Source organism: Caretta caretta, chromosome 7, assembly GCF_965140235.1.
Source record: "Caretta caretta isolate rCarCar2 chromosome 7, rCarCar1.hap1, whole genome shotgun sequence".
Classification (NCBI taxonomy): domain Eukaryota; kingdom Metazoa; phylum Chordata; order Testudines; family Cheloniidae; genus Caretta; species Caretta caretta.
In genome coordinates, this window is record NC_134212.1 from 107,273,237 (window position 1) to 107,292,828 (window position 19,592).

At 40.9% G+C, this 19,592-nt stretch overlaps 1 protein-coding gene across 1 annotated transcript in view; it reads right to left on the reverse strand.

Annotated features, from left to right (window-relative positions):
- Positions 1–19,060, reverse strand: part of BTBD16 (BTB domain containing 16) — a 46,143-nt gene extending 27,083 nt beyond the window's left edge. Inside the window, exons 1-11 of the mRNA XM_048858890.2 lie at positions 18,945–19,060; positions 18,199–18,265; positions 15,891–16,047; positions 13,671–13,791; positions 13,484–13,560; positions 13,187–13,330; positions 12,445–12,570; positions 11,296–11,410; positions 4,459–4,528; positions 3,680–3,810; positions 1,451–1,570 (exon numbers count right to left, since the gene is read on the reverse strand). Of these exons, the coding sequence (XP_048714847.2) occupies positions 1,451–1,570; positions 3,680–3,810; positions 4,459–4,528; positions 11,296–11,410; positions 12,445–12,570; positions 13,187–13,330; positions 13,484–13,560; positions 13,671–13,791; positions 15,891–16,047; positions 18,199–18,265; positions 18,945–19,060 (1,244 nt within the window). The remainder of the gene's footprint in view (positions 1–1,450; positions 1,571–3,679; positions 3,811–4,458; positions 4,529–11,295; positions 11,411–12,444; positions 12,571–13,186; positions 13,331–13,483; positions 13,561–13,670; positions 13,792–15,890; positions 16,048–18,198; positions 18,266–18,944) is intronic.
- Between the last annotated feature and the right edge of the window lie 532 nt (positions 19,061–19,592).

The window sequence follows — 19,592 nt, forward strand, 5'->3', positions numbered from 1 at the left end:
CGTCTAGAATACCTGTACCTACCACTATGAGTGGAAACTATAATAAAGCACCTTCCAATTACTACATTAAATACCCCCTAAAAAACACTGCTAATGTGAAAGTTTTTACATATTGCTCTTCTCTTCTGCTACTCTTAGCATTTATTTATTTATTTGTAGCCTGTGCATGTTTTTCCACTGTCTTGTGATATAAGTCTCCTTGTTGCTTCTAGGTTTTTGGCTCCTGTTGTTGCATCAGGGTTTGGTTGCAAAGTCTGACCACATTTGATCTTCCTGAGATCTGGAACTTTTTTTTTTTAATTAGAACCTGAACCTGACAGCCCTTCGTGCCCAGTATAACTGTATGTGCATTATTTGATCTTAAAACTACAATAAATACATCATGTTCTCTCTCAAAATGTCATAGATATCAATATCGTAGCATAAAAATCCAAATGCATAAAGAATGCTCTGATGAGACAGTGATTTAAATTCAAAATATACATTTAAATCCACTCAGAATACAGTTTGAGGATTAAATTAATCAAATAAATAGGCCTGTTAAAATGTAAAATCCATGCTAAAAGTAAAACATATATGTATATATTAATGTAGGTGACATAACAGAGAAAACTCTTAGCTTATTAAAAACTTCGTATTTAGCACCTTCAATCATTTTAATCATGCATGACCCACTAACATTTTTACACAAACACATCTCAGGTCAAACTAGTAAATAATGAAATCATCCACAATTTCAGCTCATTTCCTATCTCTCACTGCAAAAATGTTGATTCCAGGCATGGAAGTGCAACTCTGAGCCAAAAAGTAATTACTTTATGGTGTTCATGACTCATAGGAAATAATGTCTCATGAGGATCATCTTTAAAAAAATCCCTAAATATACTGGTTTTAAACAAGAACGCTAGCAAACTAAGGAAAAGGGGTCAGGTTCTGCCCTGTGCTTGACCTCGGTATCCTGCCCTTGTGGCTCCCACAGAATCCTCCTGTCCCAGGAGTGTTCACCATCCAGCACTGAATTGACACAATGGCTCTATCCCAGAACCCCATGGAGTTTTTGATGCAAGAGCATATCAAAGGTGGCCCAGGAGATAGGAGAGGAAGGGACATGTGGCCAGAGCACACTGTGCTCCAGCTAATGGCCTCTTGAGGGCTAACACAAGCCAGTGCAACTTGGAGAAGCCCAGTTCAGAATTCAGGAGGCCTTCCCAGACCACTTCCTACCTTGCCCTGTGGTGGGCCTTTGCCTCAGTCTCTTCCCCGGCTCACAGTCTATCAACTCTATTCTCTCTATTCTTCTTCCACCAGCTCACCTCAGGGCTTCTTAGCCCTTTCTGCTATCCAGCTGGTTCTGCTGGAGAAGAGTTTTCTCCAAATCCCTCTCATGCACTGCCGGACTCATAATGTTGATTGAAAGGATTTCTTTTTACTCAGACCTTCACTCTGTTACCTGCTAAAGTACTTTAGGATTTTTTCATGAGATGGTATTATCTGAACCCTTGGGTTTAGCTGTAGGTAGGTCCAACAAAGAGTTGTTTTCAGGAGGTGGAATTCATTGTATGTAAACAACCTGCCAAGAAGAAATGATATATGAATAATAGGTTGGTATGGATTGCTTGTATTGTCATCTAAGGAAAAGAATAAATACCAGAGATTACTTAAAATTACAATTGAAGAGCATCAGGAGTGGATTTATAGATTAGGCTTCTAGAGATATTTGGAAAATAATAATACTTCACAATTAAACTGAATTTTGCTGCGTAAGAATTACTGTAGATCAGTCTAATGACCTATTTGCTCCCAGTATGAGATAGTAGTCAGTGCCCGATGCATCAAGGTAAGGCATCAGACTTGCATAATTCACTTACCGTTGGATGATATTCAACTTGGTGCAATAGGTCCATTACAGTTAAGGCTAAAGTCATCTTTCAAATCTTTTCTACCAGAGGGAGGGGGTCTCCCCTCTTGTCCCATATTGTTAGTGTGAAAGATGGTGATGGGGCCAGGCTGACTCACTGGCAATAATGCCATCATACAGAAGGGTTGCACTATTCCAACCTATCAAACTCACAGATTTCTCGCAGGCTAAGAAAACAGAATTTGCCTCTACAGCATTTCAGCATGCTTCCCCTCTGTAAAGCTGACTTCCTCAGGCTATATGCAAGAAAAGTGAATTTCACTCTTTGTGTGATAGTACAATATCATGGAGCAGGGTGACTGTTGGGGAACGGGGGAGTGGGGGAGGGGGAGAGAGAGAGACAATGAAAATTTCCTTCCCAGTATTCTGAGTTGTCCTTTTTATTGGAATTCTCTAATTAAATCGCCCTAGAACATAAGTGGGCACAAAATACCTGAGTTCCAGTTCAATACACAGCTCAATCAGACCCGCCTATTAAAATCAAATACCTATCACATTATATTATTCACAACTGTATCCTTCCAGTTATTGGGAAATTGTTACTTTCCTGAATTATTAAGACATGTTTTCCTCCATGGAAGCAATTTGTTTCTATTTTATGCATAAAGTGCCTGAGCATTAGGGAGGGGCAGGGTGTGGTGGCAGATGTTTTGAGCATTAGAAGGAAAAAAGAAATAGCTGGCTTTGTGAGGAGTGATAGCGTGAGAACCACAAAGTAACTTGCCTACTGGGCATAAGAGTATCAGATCTGATAAAGAAGACTGACAACTTGGAAGAGAGTGTAGAGAATGAGCTGCAGTTGTGGCGTGTGTTAGTACCAGAGATGTAGGGAAATATAGGTGAGAGGTCTTGGAAGCTAAAGCGAGACGGGTAAGTATTGTAGGAGGAGTAAGGCTACGTATTCTGTATTCCATACACAGCGCTAACTATGCATCTGGAATCCAGGCAGCTCAAATGCATGGCTGAAAAGATATTACAGAAAGGAGAGTCTCAAGTTACAGGGAAAGGAGAATCTTTCATTCATCATGCCATTTTTGTTATAACATGAACCTAGAGACACTAAGCAGTGGAGTGATATCTTCTCATTTCACATACATAGGGCACCAAACCATCATTAGATATCCTGCGGACAGGTACATACCAGGAGATAGAAAGCTCCTTATCACATAAACCCAAACTAATTTGTCCCCTACAATGAGTAGACTATGGCATTATTTGCTTATTTTTAATTGTAAGATCATTAGACTTTATTCCTCACTTCTCTTCATAATAGCAATTACCAGGTGAGATTCTGGTCCAGAGAAATAACACACAAGGGAAATATGCCCATCTACATAAGATAGAGGAGGTTTTAGGAGCAAAGAGTTTAGCACACCAGACTGTTCATGTTCTGAACCTTTAGCCAATCCACAAGTTGTTTTGAAATGAAACTAATATTAACCTCACCAGAAGTTTTCTATTTTATGGCCATCATAATTTTTCTCTGACAAACACCTCAACATAGCAGATATTCTGTGCAACAACACAGTATTTCCAGGCCTGTAAGAATGCTTTTAAATCTGAAGGGAAAGTCTTAGTTATCATCTTGAACTGCATGCTCAATAGGTATTTTCCTTTACGGGTTAAGGCAACAAAGTAATATTGATTAGAAAGGTTCACTGAGGACTTGATTCATCGTGGATAGGTATTCATTGTGGCTCGTGCATAGGGAGTAAAGAATATTTGCATGTCCAGAAACAATGAACAGCACATCAGTCTGACCTGGGAGATCTGAGCACTTTCTGCAGCAGTTCTTGTGGAAGTTTCCGTAGATGGATCTGAGAGCTAAGCTGAGGAACAAGGTTCACCTCTAGCCACCTTTCGCAGTCTGTTACCAGTGTTTCCTGTTTGTACTGTTTAAAAAACACCAAAAGAGAGAATAGAAAGAAATCTATAAACCCTGGGTACCACCTTGTGGTCAAAACTGGTAGTATTCAAGCTCAAACACAGAGCCAACCAAAAGATTGGAATAAAATGCGTTTTTTCACTGAAATGTTAAACCTTCAACTATATGTCTGTATATCACTCTGCATTCAATTAATGTTATCTTACACTTTTTTTTTACCATATTGCTCACAATCATTAGGATCTGGCCTGTTTCAAATTGAGATGGAAATTGTTTTAAAAGTTCAAAAGCCAAAGAAAAATCATCCTTTTGGGGAAAAATTTCATAGCCCAGATCATGTTGTTCATTGGAATATTAAAATATTAATTAGATGGTGAACTACTCAACATTTACATTTAGATCCAACAACCTAAACTAGGTGTTACATTTCATATCATAATTCCCAGAGACTGTTGATAGCCATATAATGTATTATAAATGTAAATAAATACCAAATATGGTGTTGCAAACAAGTCTGCACACCTGAAAGAATTTACTAATAGGAATCTAGAACCTTTAAGACAGTTTGAACTTTCTCTGGTCTGAGATATAACTTGAAGCAACCTTGCTACTCAAGTGAATTTTTTTTTAAACTTCAGTAGCATTTCTAGCTCACCTTGCAAGCAGCACAATAATAGCTACAGATATTGGCTGAGCAAATTCCACTCTTCATAATGGACACACACCTAGCACAAAGAAATAACTAGTTTTAAAAGCAAAATATAAAATATTACAGCATTAAAAAAACAGGAGAGTATGGTTTACTGGTTAAAGTACTGACCAAGAAAAAACACTCCAGTTACTCCTGATTGGGCCACTAAGTTGTACTGTAACATTAGGGGACTTAGTTTAACCTTTATGTGCCTCAGTTTAATCATCTTACCCATCAATTTATCATACTTTCCTATCATCCTTCACAGTAATAATTTATATGGTAAATTTAAACAGCTCTTTACAAAACAAGTCAGAACTCATAATGTAAGATAGACAGGAAGTTGCACACAAGACATGATGTGGACAACTGTTCAGGGAAAGGACTGCTAGGAGAGACTGTTTGTAAAATGAAGGAAGAAAGGATTCTTGAGAAAATTGGCTTAGTGAACTGAAGGGGGAAACTGTTCCAAGCACAGGAAGGGCCGCATGATGGAAGGCACAAAGCCAAGAATGCATTGGCATTTTGGGTAGAGTGGAATGAGGAGACAGAAGACAAGAAAGGAGAAGGTTACATTAGTGAAGACTAGAGGTGAGCAAAGCATTGATAAAGGTTTTTAATATTGGGGACGGAGAGAAGAGGAGATTTTGGTGAAACTGAGGGGGAAGGAATGGTGAGACTTAGCAAGGAACTGCACTTGGGGAAAGGGAAGAGCCAAAGGATGTACTAGAGTTGTGACCTGAGCTACAATAATGATAGTGGAGTCATCCGTTGTTACAGAGAAGGATGCAGAGCAGTGGACTAAGGAGGAAACGGGAGACACTGTTTTGAAAAGACTGAGATGGAGACATAGTACGTGGAATATATGTAAAGTGCTTTAATAAGTACCCATTTTACAAAGTAGTTTTACATGCATAAGACTACGTCCAGATCCCACTTAAATCACTGTAAAACTCCAGTTCATTTCTGTGTCACCGGGATTTATACCAGGTAGAAAAATGCATTTGCAGTATATTAATAACCTAAATTGTTCTGTTTGGTTGGGCAATCAGAGTTCATCACTGGTAGTGCGTCTATGTCTCGGAGTATGTCTTCACTGCGAGTGAAGGTTTAGCTTTAATCTAGCTAGCACAGGAAATAGTAGCGGACACAAGGTGGCATGGGCTTCAGCACTGGCTAGCAATCAGAGTAAAAGCCCCTTGGGTATGTATTAATGCAGTTAGTACGTGCTGAAGCCCATGCCACATTAGATTGAAGTGAGCACAGTTATGCCTATCCATTCGTTTGCAGTGAAGACAGACACACACACACACACATTACCAGTGATGGACTGTGATTGGTCCAACCAAACAGAACAATCAGAATCCAACACTGGTCGTGGGTGAATATCTCTGCAGATATTATACTAGTGTAAACGGCAGCTTCTCTGTAACTTGAAGTCTTTAAATCATGATCTGAGGACTTCAGTAACTCAGTCAGAGGTTATGGGTCTATTATAGGAGTGGACGGGTGAGGTTCTGTGGCTTGTAATGTGCAAGAGGTCAGACTAGATGATCATGATGGTCCCTTGTGACCTTAGAGTCTCACTTTGATTTAATGTGACTTTTACTTGGTTGCTAGCTTGTGCTGAAGCCCATCCCACCATGTGTACACTACTGTTATTACCTGTGCTAACGTGTATGCCTATCCATGCTACAATCACACCTTCACTTGCAGTGAAGACATACCCACAGAGAGAGACTGTGATTAGTCCAACCAAACACAACAATGAGAGTCCATCACTGGTAGCGTGCATACATATCTGAGGCTACATCTTCACTGCAAGTGAAGGTGTGATTATAGCACAGGTAGGCATACCCATGCTAGCTTTAATCTAGCTATCCTGGGAAACAGTAGTAATGTTGATGTGGTTGGGTCTCAGCATGTACTAGCTACTTGAGTACATACCCAGACTAACATGAGTATGCCTATCCATGTTCCAATCACACCTTCACTTGCACTATAGACATACCCTATGTGTTTGTAAGCATATTTTTCTCTCAGAGGAATAACTGATTCTTGTTTTTCACTTGTAAATATTCATCTCAACTTAAAAGTGTCTCCAATATTTCTCCCAATAAGCTTTCCCTTTCTATTTCTTTGGAGAACTTATGGCAGTTGTGGTCTACATTAATAATCCTGAAAGAAAGGCTTTCTGACAGTAGTCAACCCTTCAGCATCCATTTCCGGACTTCCATTTGTGGGTCTGCCTTGTCCCCTCAAGGGACCAATTGTAAATGCTGCTGAATGCTGAAATCAGCGGGACTTTAGGATGCTCAATGATTCATAAAATTGGGCATCAGTTGAGTGACTTTGATATTTTATTTTAAATATTAGTGTCCGTTAGTGTCCTTTTTGTTGTACTTTTAGAATTCTGCCCCTAGCCCAGACGTCTCAGGGCAAATGTTAGGGTGAATAGAAGTAGAAGAAAGGTATTAATTATCTCCTTTTTGTCTGTGAGAAATAAGTTTACCTATTCATAGCTCCTGAGGTCAAGTGCCCTTTGCCAAGAACTTCTCACTTGGCCAACTCAAGAAAAAATATTCAGTTGTAAAAATATTTTCCAGTGAAATAACAAACCAATGGATGATTCACTTCACGGCTGTTGGCAGATCAAGGGTGTTGTTTTGTGCTTCTGTTGGGTGACAACCACATATTTTTCCATCATCTCACCCTAAGGATGCTCACGCAAGGCCCATGTGCCAAGAGACTAAAAATATAGCCAGTGAGAAGTAAAATAAACTGTTTGTAGGATGTGAGCTACAGGCAGAGCAAAACACCCTTATGCCTGCAGGCTCATTGGCAACCGTAAACAGCAGTTTTATAGTTACTATACAGAAGTGCTAGTGTAATTCAACAAGCATTATAAGTTGAATCTTAAGTAAAAGCCATAAAGAAACTAATAGCAAACATACATGCATGATAGCAACTAACTGTGGCCCTGTCTCTTCTATGCTAGCTACAACCATGTGTAAATGCTAACATGGACGAGCATGGTTAACCTGAACAGTGTGGAAAAGAATAAGAACATTAGCCCAACTGTGCTACAGATACATCCTTCTTAGGTAGCCGAGACTACAGTTTTACAAAATGGCTAACACCATTTCAGCTACACTCACAAAAATAAAGACAAGCAAACATGATTAAGTTCTTAATCTAACTATTATTGGTTGCAAAGAATAAGAATTACAATAAACAGAAGTTCTGAAGCCTTATCGACGTAATTGGTTACATGATTTAGGGCCTGATGCAGAGTCTATTGAAATCAATACATCTTTCCACTGATGTCACTGGGCTTTGGATGAGGTCCTTAAAGAACCTGGGGGATAGATACAACTAATTGAAAAGACTGAGGAGATGCAGGGGATTTTCATTTGTTTTTCAAGCAACTTTCATGCTGGTCAAGAAGTCTCCAGTGTTTGGACACAAGGATATTGGGTTCATGTTAGTCATGGGTGTAAACTGCCAAGAGGGAAAAACACTGTTCTGGTATTTTTCATGTTTTCTATTTATTTTTTATTCTACTCTCATTACTCTGCAAGGTTTTGATGATTTACTGATGCAATAGAACCTACTCAGTTGTCACCCTGATATCATCTGTGTAGCTCTTTATTGGGGACTATTGCTAGGGAACAGTTCCAGCACGAAGTATTTCAAGGGTTCTGAATAATGAGCATCTGAATGACTGGCACAGCTGTTGTTGCCGGCAAGCCTAGTCTCTCTGGATGAGAGGTATAAATTGGTTTTTGCTGGCATAAATGCCCTGCTGTGTTATTCTTTGTATGCTGCTTCCCCTGCTATAAACAAGATGATTTTACCTTTCTGGGTGTTTTAATTTGTTGTTTGCATACTGCTATTTTAAAAGCAATTCATAAACTCCTAAGAGTGAGATAGCACAGTGCACGCCCCTCAGTCTCTGCTAATCAGAATGGTTACCCTAATCCAGCATTTTTCAAATGTGGCCACCATGGCTGCATGCAGCCACCAGGGGCTTTTCTTGCAGTCATAGCCTCCTGGGTGCTGACTGGGGTGATGGGGTGGCTGGAAGCAGTGGCCCCTCCCCCAGGCTGCCAGCAGGGGTTGGTCTCTGCCCTCTTTTGGAGCCACAAACACTATAGGAGCAGGCGACCAGGCTGAGTTCCCCACCTTCCCAGGGGGTGTGAGGCTTGGGCTTTGGGCTTGAGCCCTCAGGTGGTGGGCGGCAGGCTCTGGCCATGAGGTGGCAGGCTTCATCCCCCAGCCACAGGGCTTTGGGCTCTGACCCCGCCTCATTCCCCACACGTCACCCCTGGGCCCCTGCTGCCTCCTCCAGGCCCCAGCTGTGCAGCAGGACCCCAGGATCCAGCCCCAGACTCACCCCCCAGGTGCCCCATACCCCGCTACCTCTTCCAGCCCCCAATCCAATCCCCCATCGCCCCTGGCCCTCCTTACCCACCGCCTCATCCAGGGGTTTAATTTGTCCCCCAGCTTGCCAGGGATGAGTAAGTCTGCTGTGAAAAGTGACATTAACACATATACAAATATCACTTTTCACAGTAGCAGACTTACTAGCTAGCAATTTTTTTTTAAATCAAACAGAAAAGGAAAACATGCAAAGCACATTATTTGTGTTTTTATTCTGTTTCGGTTCAGTAAAGATTAGAGACAACTGTACATTATTTTTATTACTGAGTCTGCAAAAAATCCCTACATAATGACATTACAATGATTTGGACATGGATATGTGCATATGTATTTGTTTTTCCTGAAGTTAATTATTTTAGGAAAAATTAAGAGTTGGTGCCGGCACTCTGAGGCCTCCAAAAAATTTGTTGTGAGACCCCCTGCTAGCACATTTCTGATTCTATGGACATGTGCCAATTCCAGTTACAGCAAGAGGATTTATTTGCTGTATTGTATTGTTAAGCCACTACACGACCAAAGTTCTTCCTGGGAACTAGGTCATTCTAATATAGCTGGTGTCGTTGAAATCAATTTTCATTTGGTCCTTTCCTGCAGCACTGATTATCATCTGTTAGGGTTGCAGCCTCAGCATCAAGTACCAGCATTAATTGTTACGGTTTGCAACATGGCATAGTGTCAGTGGCTGGCCAATAAGACACATTATTAATTCCTCTTTATGGTTTCTGATGTACTCTGTCCTGCCATATAAAAAGAACTGTGTCCACCTCATTTTGCACTTTCAAATGATTAAACGTGGTCGGCCTGTTAGAGAAATTCAGTTTTCCAAGTGATGGCATCTACATTTTTACTGCCATATTTTCATTAGGTTACAGGGAAGACTCCATGCCTGGGTTTCCTTAGCAAGACCTTTGCCAGATAATATAAGGGAGTACTAGCGGGACAACTAACCCACTCAGCACACATTATACATAATACCTTAAGTCCCTACACATTAAGAAGAGCTTAGGACTTGACCCTCTAGTGGAGCAAAAGGTTATATTAGAAATAAAGCTCACAGGTTTTTAAATGCAAATACACAGGTACAGGTGAATAACTGATTATGAGAGAACTAAAGCAATATGGTTGAATAGGAGCACTAAATATATTTGGGGCAGTTTTATTTCTTTATCAAAGTGCAAAAGGGAAGATGCGGAGCTGACTTTGATGAACTCCTTCAGAGACTCTGGTGCTTCTTGGGGTTTTCAGGAGGAGGAGGAGGATACAGAACAAAATGTGACATCCAATGAGATGCTGTGAACTGCCAGCCACTGTATACAGAAGAGTTCTCAACAGCTGCAGAATCAGATGTTCTACACTTAATCTATCACAGCTATCCATGTACTAATCCAGCCATGTCAGAAAGAAGTGGCCATTTATTTTCTTGTTATAAAAATGACCAAGTATTTTGGGTTAGCCTGGCATTCTTCTTCTGCTCCCAAGACACAGCCCCTTTCTGATGTAGATTTGTGTACATTTGTGTACATAGAATCATAGAATATCAGGGTTGGAAGGGACCTCAGGAGGTCATCTAGTCCAACCCCCTGCTCAAAGCAGGACCAACCCCAAGTAAATCATCCCAGCCACGGCTTTGTCAAGCCTGATCTCAAAAACCTCTAAGGAAGGAGATTCCACCACCTCCCTAGGCAACGCATTCCAGTGCTTCACCACCCTCCTAGTGAAATAGTGTTTCCTAATATCCAACCTAAACCTCCCCCACTGCAACTTGAGACCATTACTCCTTGTCCTGTCCTCTTCTACCACTGAGAATAGTCTAGAACCATCCTCTCTGGAACCATCTCTCAGGTAGTTGAAAGCAGCTATCAAATCCCCCCTCATTCTTCTCTTCTGCAGACTAAACAATCCCAGCTCCCTCAGCCTCTCCTCATAAGTCATGTGTTCCAGACCCCTAATCATTTTTGTTGCCCTTCGCTGGACTCTCTCCAATTTATCCACATCCTTCTTGTAGTGTGGGGCCCAAAACTGGACACAGTACTCCAGAGGAGGCCTCACCAATGTCAAATAGAGGGGGACGATCACGTCCCTCGATCTGATGTAGATTTGTGTATGTTCACAGTCTGGTAGCAAGGCGGCTGGGAAGAGTGTATATTGTAGGTGTTGTGTTGTAAATAACCCATGTGCTGCAGGCAGCAGACAGTGATCATATAAATCACAATCATCTAGGGCAATTAGGCCTAGAACCCTAATCCTTCAGTTCCAAAAGCACCGGCCTCTTCCACTTGAGGTAAAGGGGAAAAAAATCACACAGCATCACACACACACACACAACCAGCATCTTACAGTGGCACAAAGTTTACTTACTTCTGGAAGAGGCTAGGGAACTGCAGCACAGATGCAGCTGCCAGGACTCCCACAACATCACCCTCTTCCACCTCTGGTTCAGTACTGTATAAATTCTTGAGTGCTATAGCAAAGGCTTCACAATGCAATATACAAACAAACAAAAAAACCTTCAGCATTAGGTTGTGCTTTCCTTTAAAATGGGGGCGGCTGCTGCACAAAGGACACGGCCCGTCTCCTGGTCAGTGTAGATAGTAAATTATTCGCTGAGACCACATGGTGGGGAAAAGTTCTAGTGTAGGCAAAGCCTTACTGTTAGCTTCATGCTCAGTTCAGTTAATGCTCAGAGACTAACCCTGGGCTTACAACCACAACCCAAGAATCTGGCAGTGCCCCTGAATGGTGAAAAGTCCCAGAAACACCAGTGTCGAGACCTTTAGTGGAAGATACTGAAAAAAAGTCCTTTGAATTTTTCAGCAAATAAATGTCATAACCCAGCTGCCCTTCCTGAGAGAGATGGTTTGCATGCTTTCTCAACATAACTGCAAATAAGTGAGATCTAGGCTATAAAATAAGCATAGGCTGCTCTACTATAAAATTAACTCCTGTGCATTGGGCTTGTACAAACCTATGTGCTGCTCCTGCTTAAATGGGATTTAAGTGGTGGATTGTCCTTATGCTGGCCCTCTGCACAGGCGTGAGTTTGACTGCTAGCATATAAAATGCCACCCCCACTCCATGGCTCAACAGCGAGTATGTCTGGTCTGATTGGCAGGGGATAGACAAGCCCTGGGGTCTTGAAAGGAGGAGGAGAGGTTAGCCCATCCCTGTTCCCTGCTACCCCATTAAAGTTAAAATTGATAATGTTGGGGTCTGCCACTTTAAATTCTATCCCTGTGTCTGCATTCCATTCTCATGTGTGTCCTGATCAATGGGCCAAATGTCAGTATCAGAAATCTCCCTAAAAACAAACATTCTAACAAAATAACAAATGCTTCTTTATATTGACATTTCAGAAGTGTCCAAATAAGAAATCTGGTTTTATTTTTGTCCCCCATAGAGCACAAAGACTTAATTTGATGTAGGAATGTCGCGGACGCAGTGAAATATCCAGTTTGCATTTGTGGTGATAGTCACTATCTAAAAGACAATTTGCCATCTCTACATTACCAATTCTAGTGACTTCTGGGTCCTGAACATCCAATGAAATGATGATCTTTTTCATTTTTGACTTCTCTTTGCCAAGTGCCTTAGTTTTCTGAGCAGCCGGGTTGGACTGTTTATTGTGTTTGCCTTCTACCAAGAAACAAATTTGAATATACATGAAGATTTCATATGCGACTTGTGGTATTGTATTCACAGTACACATTCTAGAATACTTTGCTACACAACTCACTTTGGCAACCAATAAATAATTCCTGCTTAGGTGTAATACACAAAGAATGAGATATTTCCCCTCCATCAGAATTGGCACCCGTCTTTGGCAATCTCAACAGAGAAGCCAAGAGACCATGGAAACTGAGTTATCCTGGCAGTGGTCCTTCCAAAATCAGGTTAAGGAGATATTGGCCATAAGCTGTACAATTTCCATTAACTTCAGTGGACTATGGGTTAGGTTCCATGTTTTTATTGCCATGCAGAACAGACTAGGAAAAGCTATCATGAGTCTGTGTCCACTCATTTCTCTCCTGTAGAGGAATTAACCCAGAAGTCCAACCCCTTCAGGAGCACTCAGAAGTCAGGACAGATCCATGTGACAAACTGTATTGACTGATAACTCGGCATTGTCCTTGAGAGAACCAAACCTTAATTATAGGAGATTAAAACCAACTTGGTTTCTTATTAATCTTCTCCTCTCCAAGACAACACCACAAGACTTCTGAATTTTTTCATTAGGCACTACTAAGAATACCTTTTTTGCTTTTGTGCTGGCTTTCCAAATCATTTATGTTCACTGGCTCTACTGCAGAAATTAAAAGCTGTGACAGCGTCTTGGATTTAAATAAATAGATACGATGAAGCTCCCATAAGAAGCCCAGGCACTCCAAGGCCACATCTAAAGAGACAGAATAGTTGGGTAATTATAACACTTGTGTTAAAATTCAGATTCTGATCCTAGTTACACCAGTGAGAATGTGGAGTAACTCCATGGAGCATTTTTTATTCAGATCATTATTTCTGTGACAGTATTTATCTGAGATGACCTCACCCGGTTCCATATCTTCTGTCATCTTCTGCGTGTGGGAAAAGATGACTTCTTTTGTGCAGGCTTGATTGGAGTGTACCCTCAAAGAAGAAAAGTTGAGGCAAAACCAACATTAAACATATTTATACATATTTCTCCTCTTGTTTTTTTTTTTAGGCTAGTATAAAAAGACGTAAGAAACATTTGTTACCTCTCCAGCTCATCGCCGTTCTGAGATTGTGGTGATAAACGTGGGCAATGGTCTTTTGTTTCAAGTTCCAGATCCGATGTCTGAATCTTTGGTTCATCAGACAGGGACACAGGTGTGTCAGCTGAAGAATTAAGGAAAGCACATTTCCTTATTATTGACTCAATGTATGTTGGTTAGGAAAATCCCAGGCAATGTCAGTTTAGCAAAACAAGACTTTTTTCCCACTCAGGAAAAATAGTTGGATTGATCACGTTGTTACTTAAGAACTCAAAGGGTTGAGTTCTTGATTCACAATTACAAGCTCTTTACAGTTTTCACATCATTCACAGAGGAAAATAATACTTTACTATCTTGTCAGAATTCAAATATAGCATGATTAGGGCTCCTATGTGCTATAGTTAAACAAATAATATTCTTGGGGTGAAGATGGCTAAGGCACGAGTATGGGGAGTTCAGTTCAATTCCTGGCTCTGCTAAACACATCCTTGGCTGCTCTTAGGCAAATCACTTAGGCCTTGATTTAGCAAAGCATTTAAACCCCATCTTAATTTTAAGCCCAGGATTAAAGCCCATGGACTTCAATAGGATTTAAAAATGTGTCTAAAGTGAAGGACATGCATAAGTGCATTGTTAAATAGGACTTTGCACTGCCTAAAAGAGCTTTGCCAAACTGGAGTGTAAAAAAAAAAAAAAAAAAATCTATCCTTGCCTCAGTTTCCCCATAATGAAATGGGAATAATGGTCTAATTAACTGGCCATAGGGCACAGTTGTAGTTCCAACTAGTGAAGGAGAGTAACAACTGTGAGCTTTTAGGCAGCTGCAGCTTTGCCACCATTCTTGCCCAACCTCAAAGGTGTATTGTGTGGCTAAGTTCATTGCTATGTAAAGCATTGTACAATGCAAAGTATTATTTACCACTGTATTTCTAGATAACTAAATCCTCTCTGCATTGACTTATAGCTGAAAACCCATGTCTCTGATGCGAATTGTACCTGTACTTTTAGTTTTGCCAGGGATTAGGCCTTTTTGCGGACCTATGGGTTAATAATGGCTTCACCTAAATGCACTGATAATCTTTTAGGAAGGGACCCTTAAAAGATTTGTTCAAACACGTTGCCATGTGATGAAAGACAGCTGTGACTAGGGCTGTTACAGTGGTTCAGATACCAACACAGAACTCCGTCCTCACAAAAAAAACCTTTCCCCCAGAACTGGAACCTCTTTTGAGGTTCTGAGGTGCTCAGCCACTGCGCCACCCAAAGCTCCCTCTTGGCTGGGGATCCACTCCCTTGGTCTGCAGCTGCAAAACCAGAAATGCTTTGCTGGGCTCTTTTGCTGCTGTCGAGTCTGTGAATGCTCCAGAAGGCTGTTGTTAGATCTGTTCACCATCTCTGGTCTTTGCTCCTAAATACTTTAGTGTTTAAATGAACAGCAGCAGCATTTCTGTGTCTCATTGCCAACGCCAAACATGCAAAATCAAGTCCATTCCAAAAAGGATGAGACTGGCCTTTTTTTTTTTTAGAAAGATTTTTTTAAAAAATAATAAATTTGGGGTTTTTTTCTTTGATTTCTGGTTTTTGAGTTTTTACAGTACAGGTGGTCACATTTTCAAGCTCTTCCTTGCAACCACAAGAATTAGAAACATATTTTTTTTAATGAAAGCTGAGACTCTCGTGTACTCGGTTGTCTCCAGAAATTGGGGCTTTAAGTCACACAGCAAATATGCAAAACTCACAATAACATTGCGAGAGCCGGCAACATTGCGTTGCTGCAGAACGAGAGGGTAAGCAAGCCATCTGCCTCCAGAAGATCAGCCCTACAGAGGTTGGGGAGGGAAGTGTGCACCAGCTGGTATGTCAAAGACATCACATCTATTGCTCAGCTCTAGCAGTAGGTTTACAGGCCAATTCTGAACATCCAAAGAAGGAGAAGGGATCAATTGGCTGGTTCCAAACATCTAGGAGGGTGTATAACAGCCATCTATTCATCCCTGGAATAATAGACTAGATCTGAAGGTGGTGGTTGATCAGATGGATTTTCCCCAAGTACCAAGTGGCACCCAGTTGCCGTGGGTTTTAGTTGGGAGGATGGGGGACTCTAAGTTCAAATCCAAACTTACCCAAAGTTCAGGAGTGTTTGGAGTGGAGATTTTCTTGTGGGCACATTTCTATTGAAAATGCATGAGAAATAGCAAATCATGCTTTCTCCTGTCTCCCTACCTGTCATCATCCTCTTCAGGGTCTCGTTGAGGCAGACTCTGAAAGCCTTATTGGCTTGTGCGGTTCCTAAGAGATCACAGCTTAGGCTGTAAGGGAACTGCCAGCGATTGGTGAAACCAGCTTGTATGCGGAAGTAACGTCTCAAGGGCAATGGAGCCTTAAACAAACATAACGATAAATCTTTGTAATACGTGTTTCTCAAGGTCTGGGTTTCTGCACCAAGAGTGTTCTTGGAGCACAGAAGCAAGCACTCTATCAAGTCAAAGCTTCAATGTGTACACCAGTCATCACTTCTCAGAATGGAGATGGGTGAAAACCAGAATTATGTAGTAGCTTCTCTTCCCTGACCTAGAGGTTTGGGAGATCTGATCAGATAGGACCCACATATACCACACTAGTCTTGGTTTTACTAAGCCAATACCCATCTGAAAAAGTTATGCAAACCCACCTTACTTAGAGTCTTTCTCTGACTTCTAAACTCAGTTCTTATCCCAATCAAAATTCCACTACAGGCATTGACATTCACTTGGCTTCATAACAAAAGCATAAAAAAATGCACATTTAATTTAGTTACTGTGTGAAACAATAAATTGGCCCTGGGTCACTGGTAATATATGTGAATCTTCTGATATGCTTAGGCTGAATTCTGAGATTATAACAAAACTTGAAACTAGAGGCCTTTCAAGGTCATAACAGACATTCTGCATTGCTCCAGTTATTGCCACACTTATTTACTTGCACCATTCTCTTACCCTGCTTTCTGCAAAGTCAATGGGAATTTTATACATGTATGGTAGAATGAGCAAAATATTGGCGAGAAGTGTTGATTGGGTCTGAAAAGAAAATTTTGCCCTTAGTACAAACATGTATATGCTTATATGAGAATTATTCCAAGATTTTCTCTAAGATGGCTGTGCCTTTTTCACTGTTTGATTTATGCTGTTTGGAGGTGTACTTATTTAACTATTAGTGATCAAAATGAAATAATTTGGTAGGCTGATAAATTATTTTGTACCTCACTGGATGGAAGGTTGGATTTGTGGGCACTTGATGGTGCATTGGGCCCACAAACAGGCAGTGGAGTGACAGGCAGGTTGCAGCTGGGCTTTAGGGACAAAGCTGTCCGTCTTTGATGGTATGGGAAGAGGAACATGTTGTGGGGGATACTTACATTCATCTACTGTACTGATTATTGCTTTAGGGAAGAATGATCTTTGTTGAGGCTTGCACTGAGATGAATTTGAGAGTCAGGATTTAGCAGGAATGCTGGTTGGATGCGGGCCAGTGGTGTCAGACATAAAGGAGGTTTGGTTTGAAATGCTTGCAAGGCAGCTAGGACAGGAAGCTGTCAAATCTCCTTATGTGGATCATGTCTGGAGAAGTGTGAACCAGGACATCGCTACAGTCTTATTGGACACAGGTGATACAATCACTGCATGCAGGAAAATCAGGTACAATGATCTTGAGCACTACAGGGAACTGGGCTCATTTATTAAACATGGAGGCCAATTTGTGGTTAGGAGAACTTAGAGATTGGATTGATGGAAGGCAGATACCAGGCACTGGGTGGAGGAACACGCCAAGCTAATTGCTGGCATCCCAGTGACCGTGCAGGTGAGATGCTCAAGGGTGTTCCCAGAGACAAGCATGGATGAAAGACCCTGGAGAGGACTGGTGGACTCTGTTAGCCTGGAGGAAGAAAGAGACCCCTTAAATTTTCATTGACTGAGGTGCTGTCAACCCTCCTCACAGAAAGGATCCAAAGGTGGGCTGAATTGTAGGGGTTGGGTTGAATATATATTTAGTAAGAGGCCATTTACGAGGCCAGAGGGTAGTTTAGACCTCCCTATTAAAGTTAAAGCATAATAAAATGATGGCTTTCGGCTTTGAAACCCACCCCTGCACCATTTCTGCATTTGCAGATCAATGGCACTTTGAATCTCATCAACTTCACAACTCCAAAAAGCTGGAGTGAAATCTGCAATCTCTGCCACCTAATTATCCTGTGTCACAATGGATTCGCCTTTAAGAACTGAATTACAATTACTACAGTTCTAGGGTGTCTATTGTTTTCAGGAGCCTGCCTATACAACAGTAAATACATATGTGTAACTCCCATTAGCATTATTGGTAGTTATCCTCATATATATGCTATTAATGAGAGAATAGATCATAGTCTTCAGTGCTTATAGCTACAAAAATCAATAACTGTCATATGTTTGGGAGTGACAGTTTAGAGATTCTTATGCTATTTAGACGTTTTAACTCTAACAAGACATAGGCATCAATCTGAAGATATTATACCTACCTTGGGTATTTTCTTTTCACTTGGGGAAAGTCCTCCCAGGGCTGCAAAAGGGACTGAGAGCAAATAGCTGAGAGGTAACGGAACACAGTTAAAATTTCAAAAAAACAACAACAACAACAAAAAACCTCTGCAATGGTTCTGTTCATGTCAGTAAAGCATGAGACCAAAACTAGATTTTAAAAATTCGTAATGTTCTTCACATTCTCTCTACTAGAGAAGGATCAAATTCTACCCTTTGATTTGGGTGCGCAATTCCCAGGGAATTAATGGGAAATGCATTGCCAGTTCTGAAGACAGAATTTGACCATTTCATATTTAAAATCTATGGGCCCTGGGATGCTCAGCACCTTTGAAAGTGAGATCGTGGAGGTCTCAGATTGAGGCACAATGAATTAGTGAGCACATTTGAAAATTCGGCCTTAACTTTGTGCCTTGGTTTCCACAGCTATACAATGGGGATATTTTCCTCCCAGTGCGGTTTTTTTTTAGGCTAAATTCAGTAATGGCTGCAGAGCCCTAGGAGCCCCGTAGATAAGAGGAGGAAAATGCGAGTATGTGAGACGTCAGAAGGAAGTTTTCCTGCAGCATGCATGTATCAGTTGCATAGTGTTGCAGGAATCATTTGAAAACAAAAGTCAATTCTGTGAGATGGGAAGTGATCTCTCTTATTAGACAAGGAATCATCATTCAGCAGGAAATCTCACTGCTCCTTTCAAATATATCTGAAAACATTCACTCATACTTACCAATCTGCTGGTTTAGTATCTAATGAAGGAATCTTGGGAACAAAAGTAGTAAACTGTGCTAACTCTAGTGATTTCCGACTGGAGACTAAACCAGCAGTAGTCTTTAAATTCGCCATGATGAATGCTGTTAATAATGGTAAACTTTCTTATGTATTGCTGGTCTTAAACGCAGCTGGGGAGGGTTGGGGACTAGCTGCAGAAGGATCACAGCCCCCTTCTCCTGCCATCCACTGCCTTGCAGTTCTTCTAGACAGGCTATTGCATCATGTTTCCATGGAAGACACAAGACACAGTCTGTATTGGAACACAAGGGACCGTTCTAGTGGTCATCAGACGCAGACAGTTTGTTACTATGACAAGTTCTTCCTATTATGACATCATGAAATCCTTGAAGAAATGATGTATAAAGCATCCTGCAGCTACATTGTAATAGAAACACCCCCATTTGATAATTCCCCATTGACAACTAGTATTTGAGATGTCATTTATCCAGTTCTTAATCCATTTAACGTGTGTTTTTTTATAGGATATAGACCTAACTTTTAAAATCAAAAAGCGTTACAGAAGTCGATGTATATCACATCTCTGCAGTTATCTTTTATCAATCAAACTTGTAATTTCAAAGAAGGCAATCAGGTTTGACAAGAC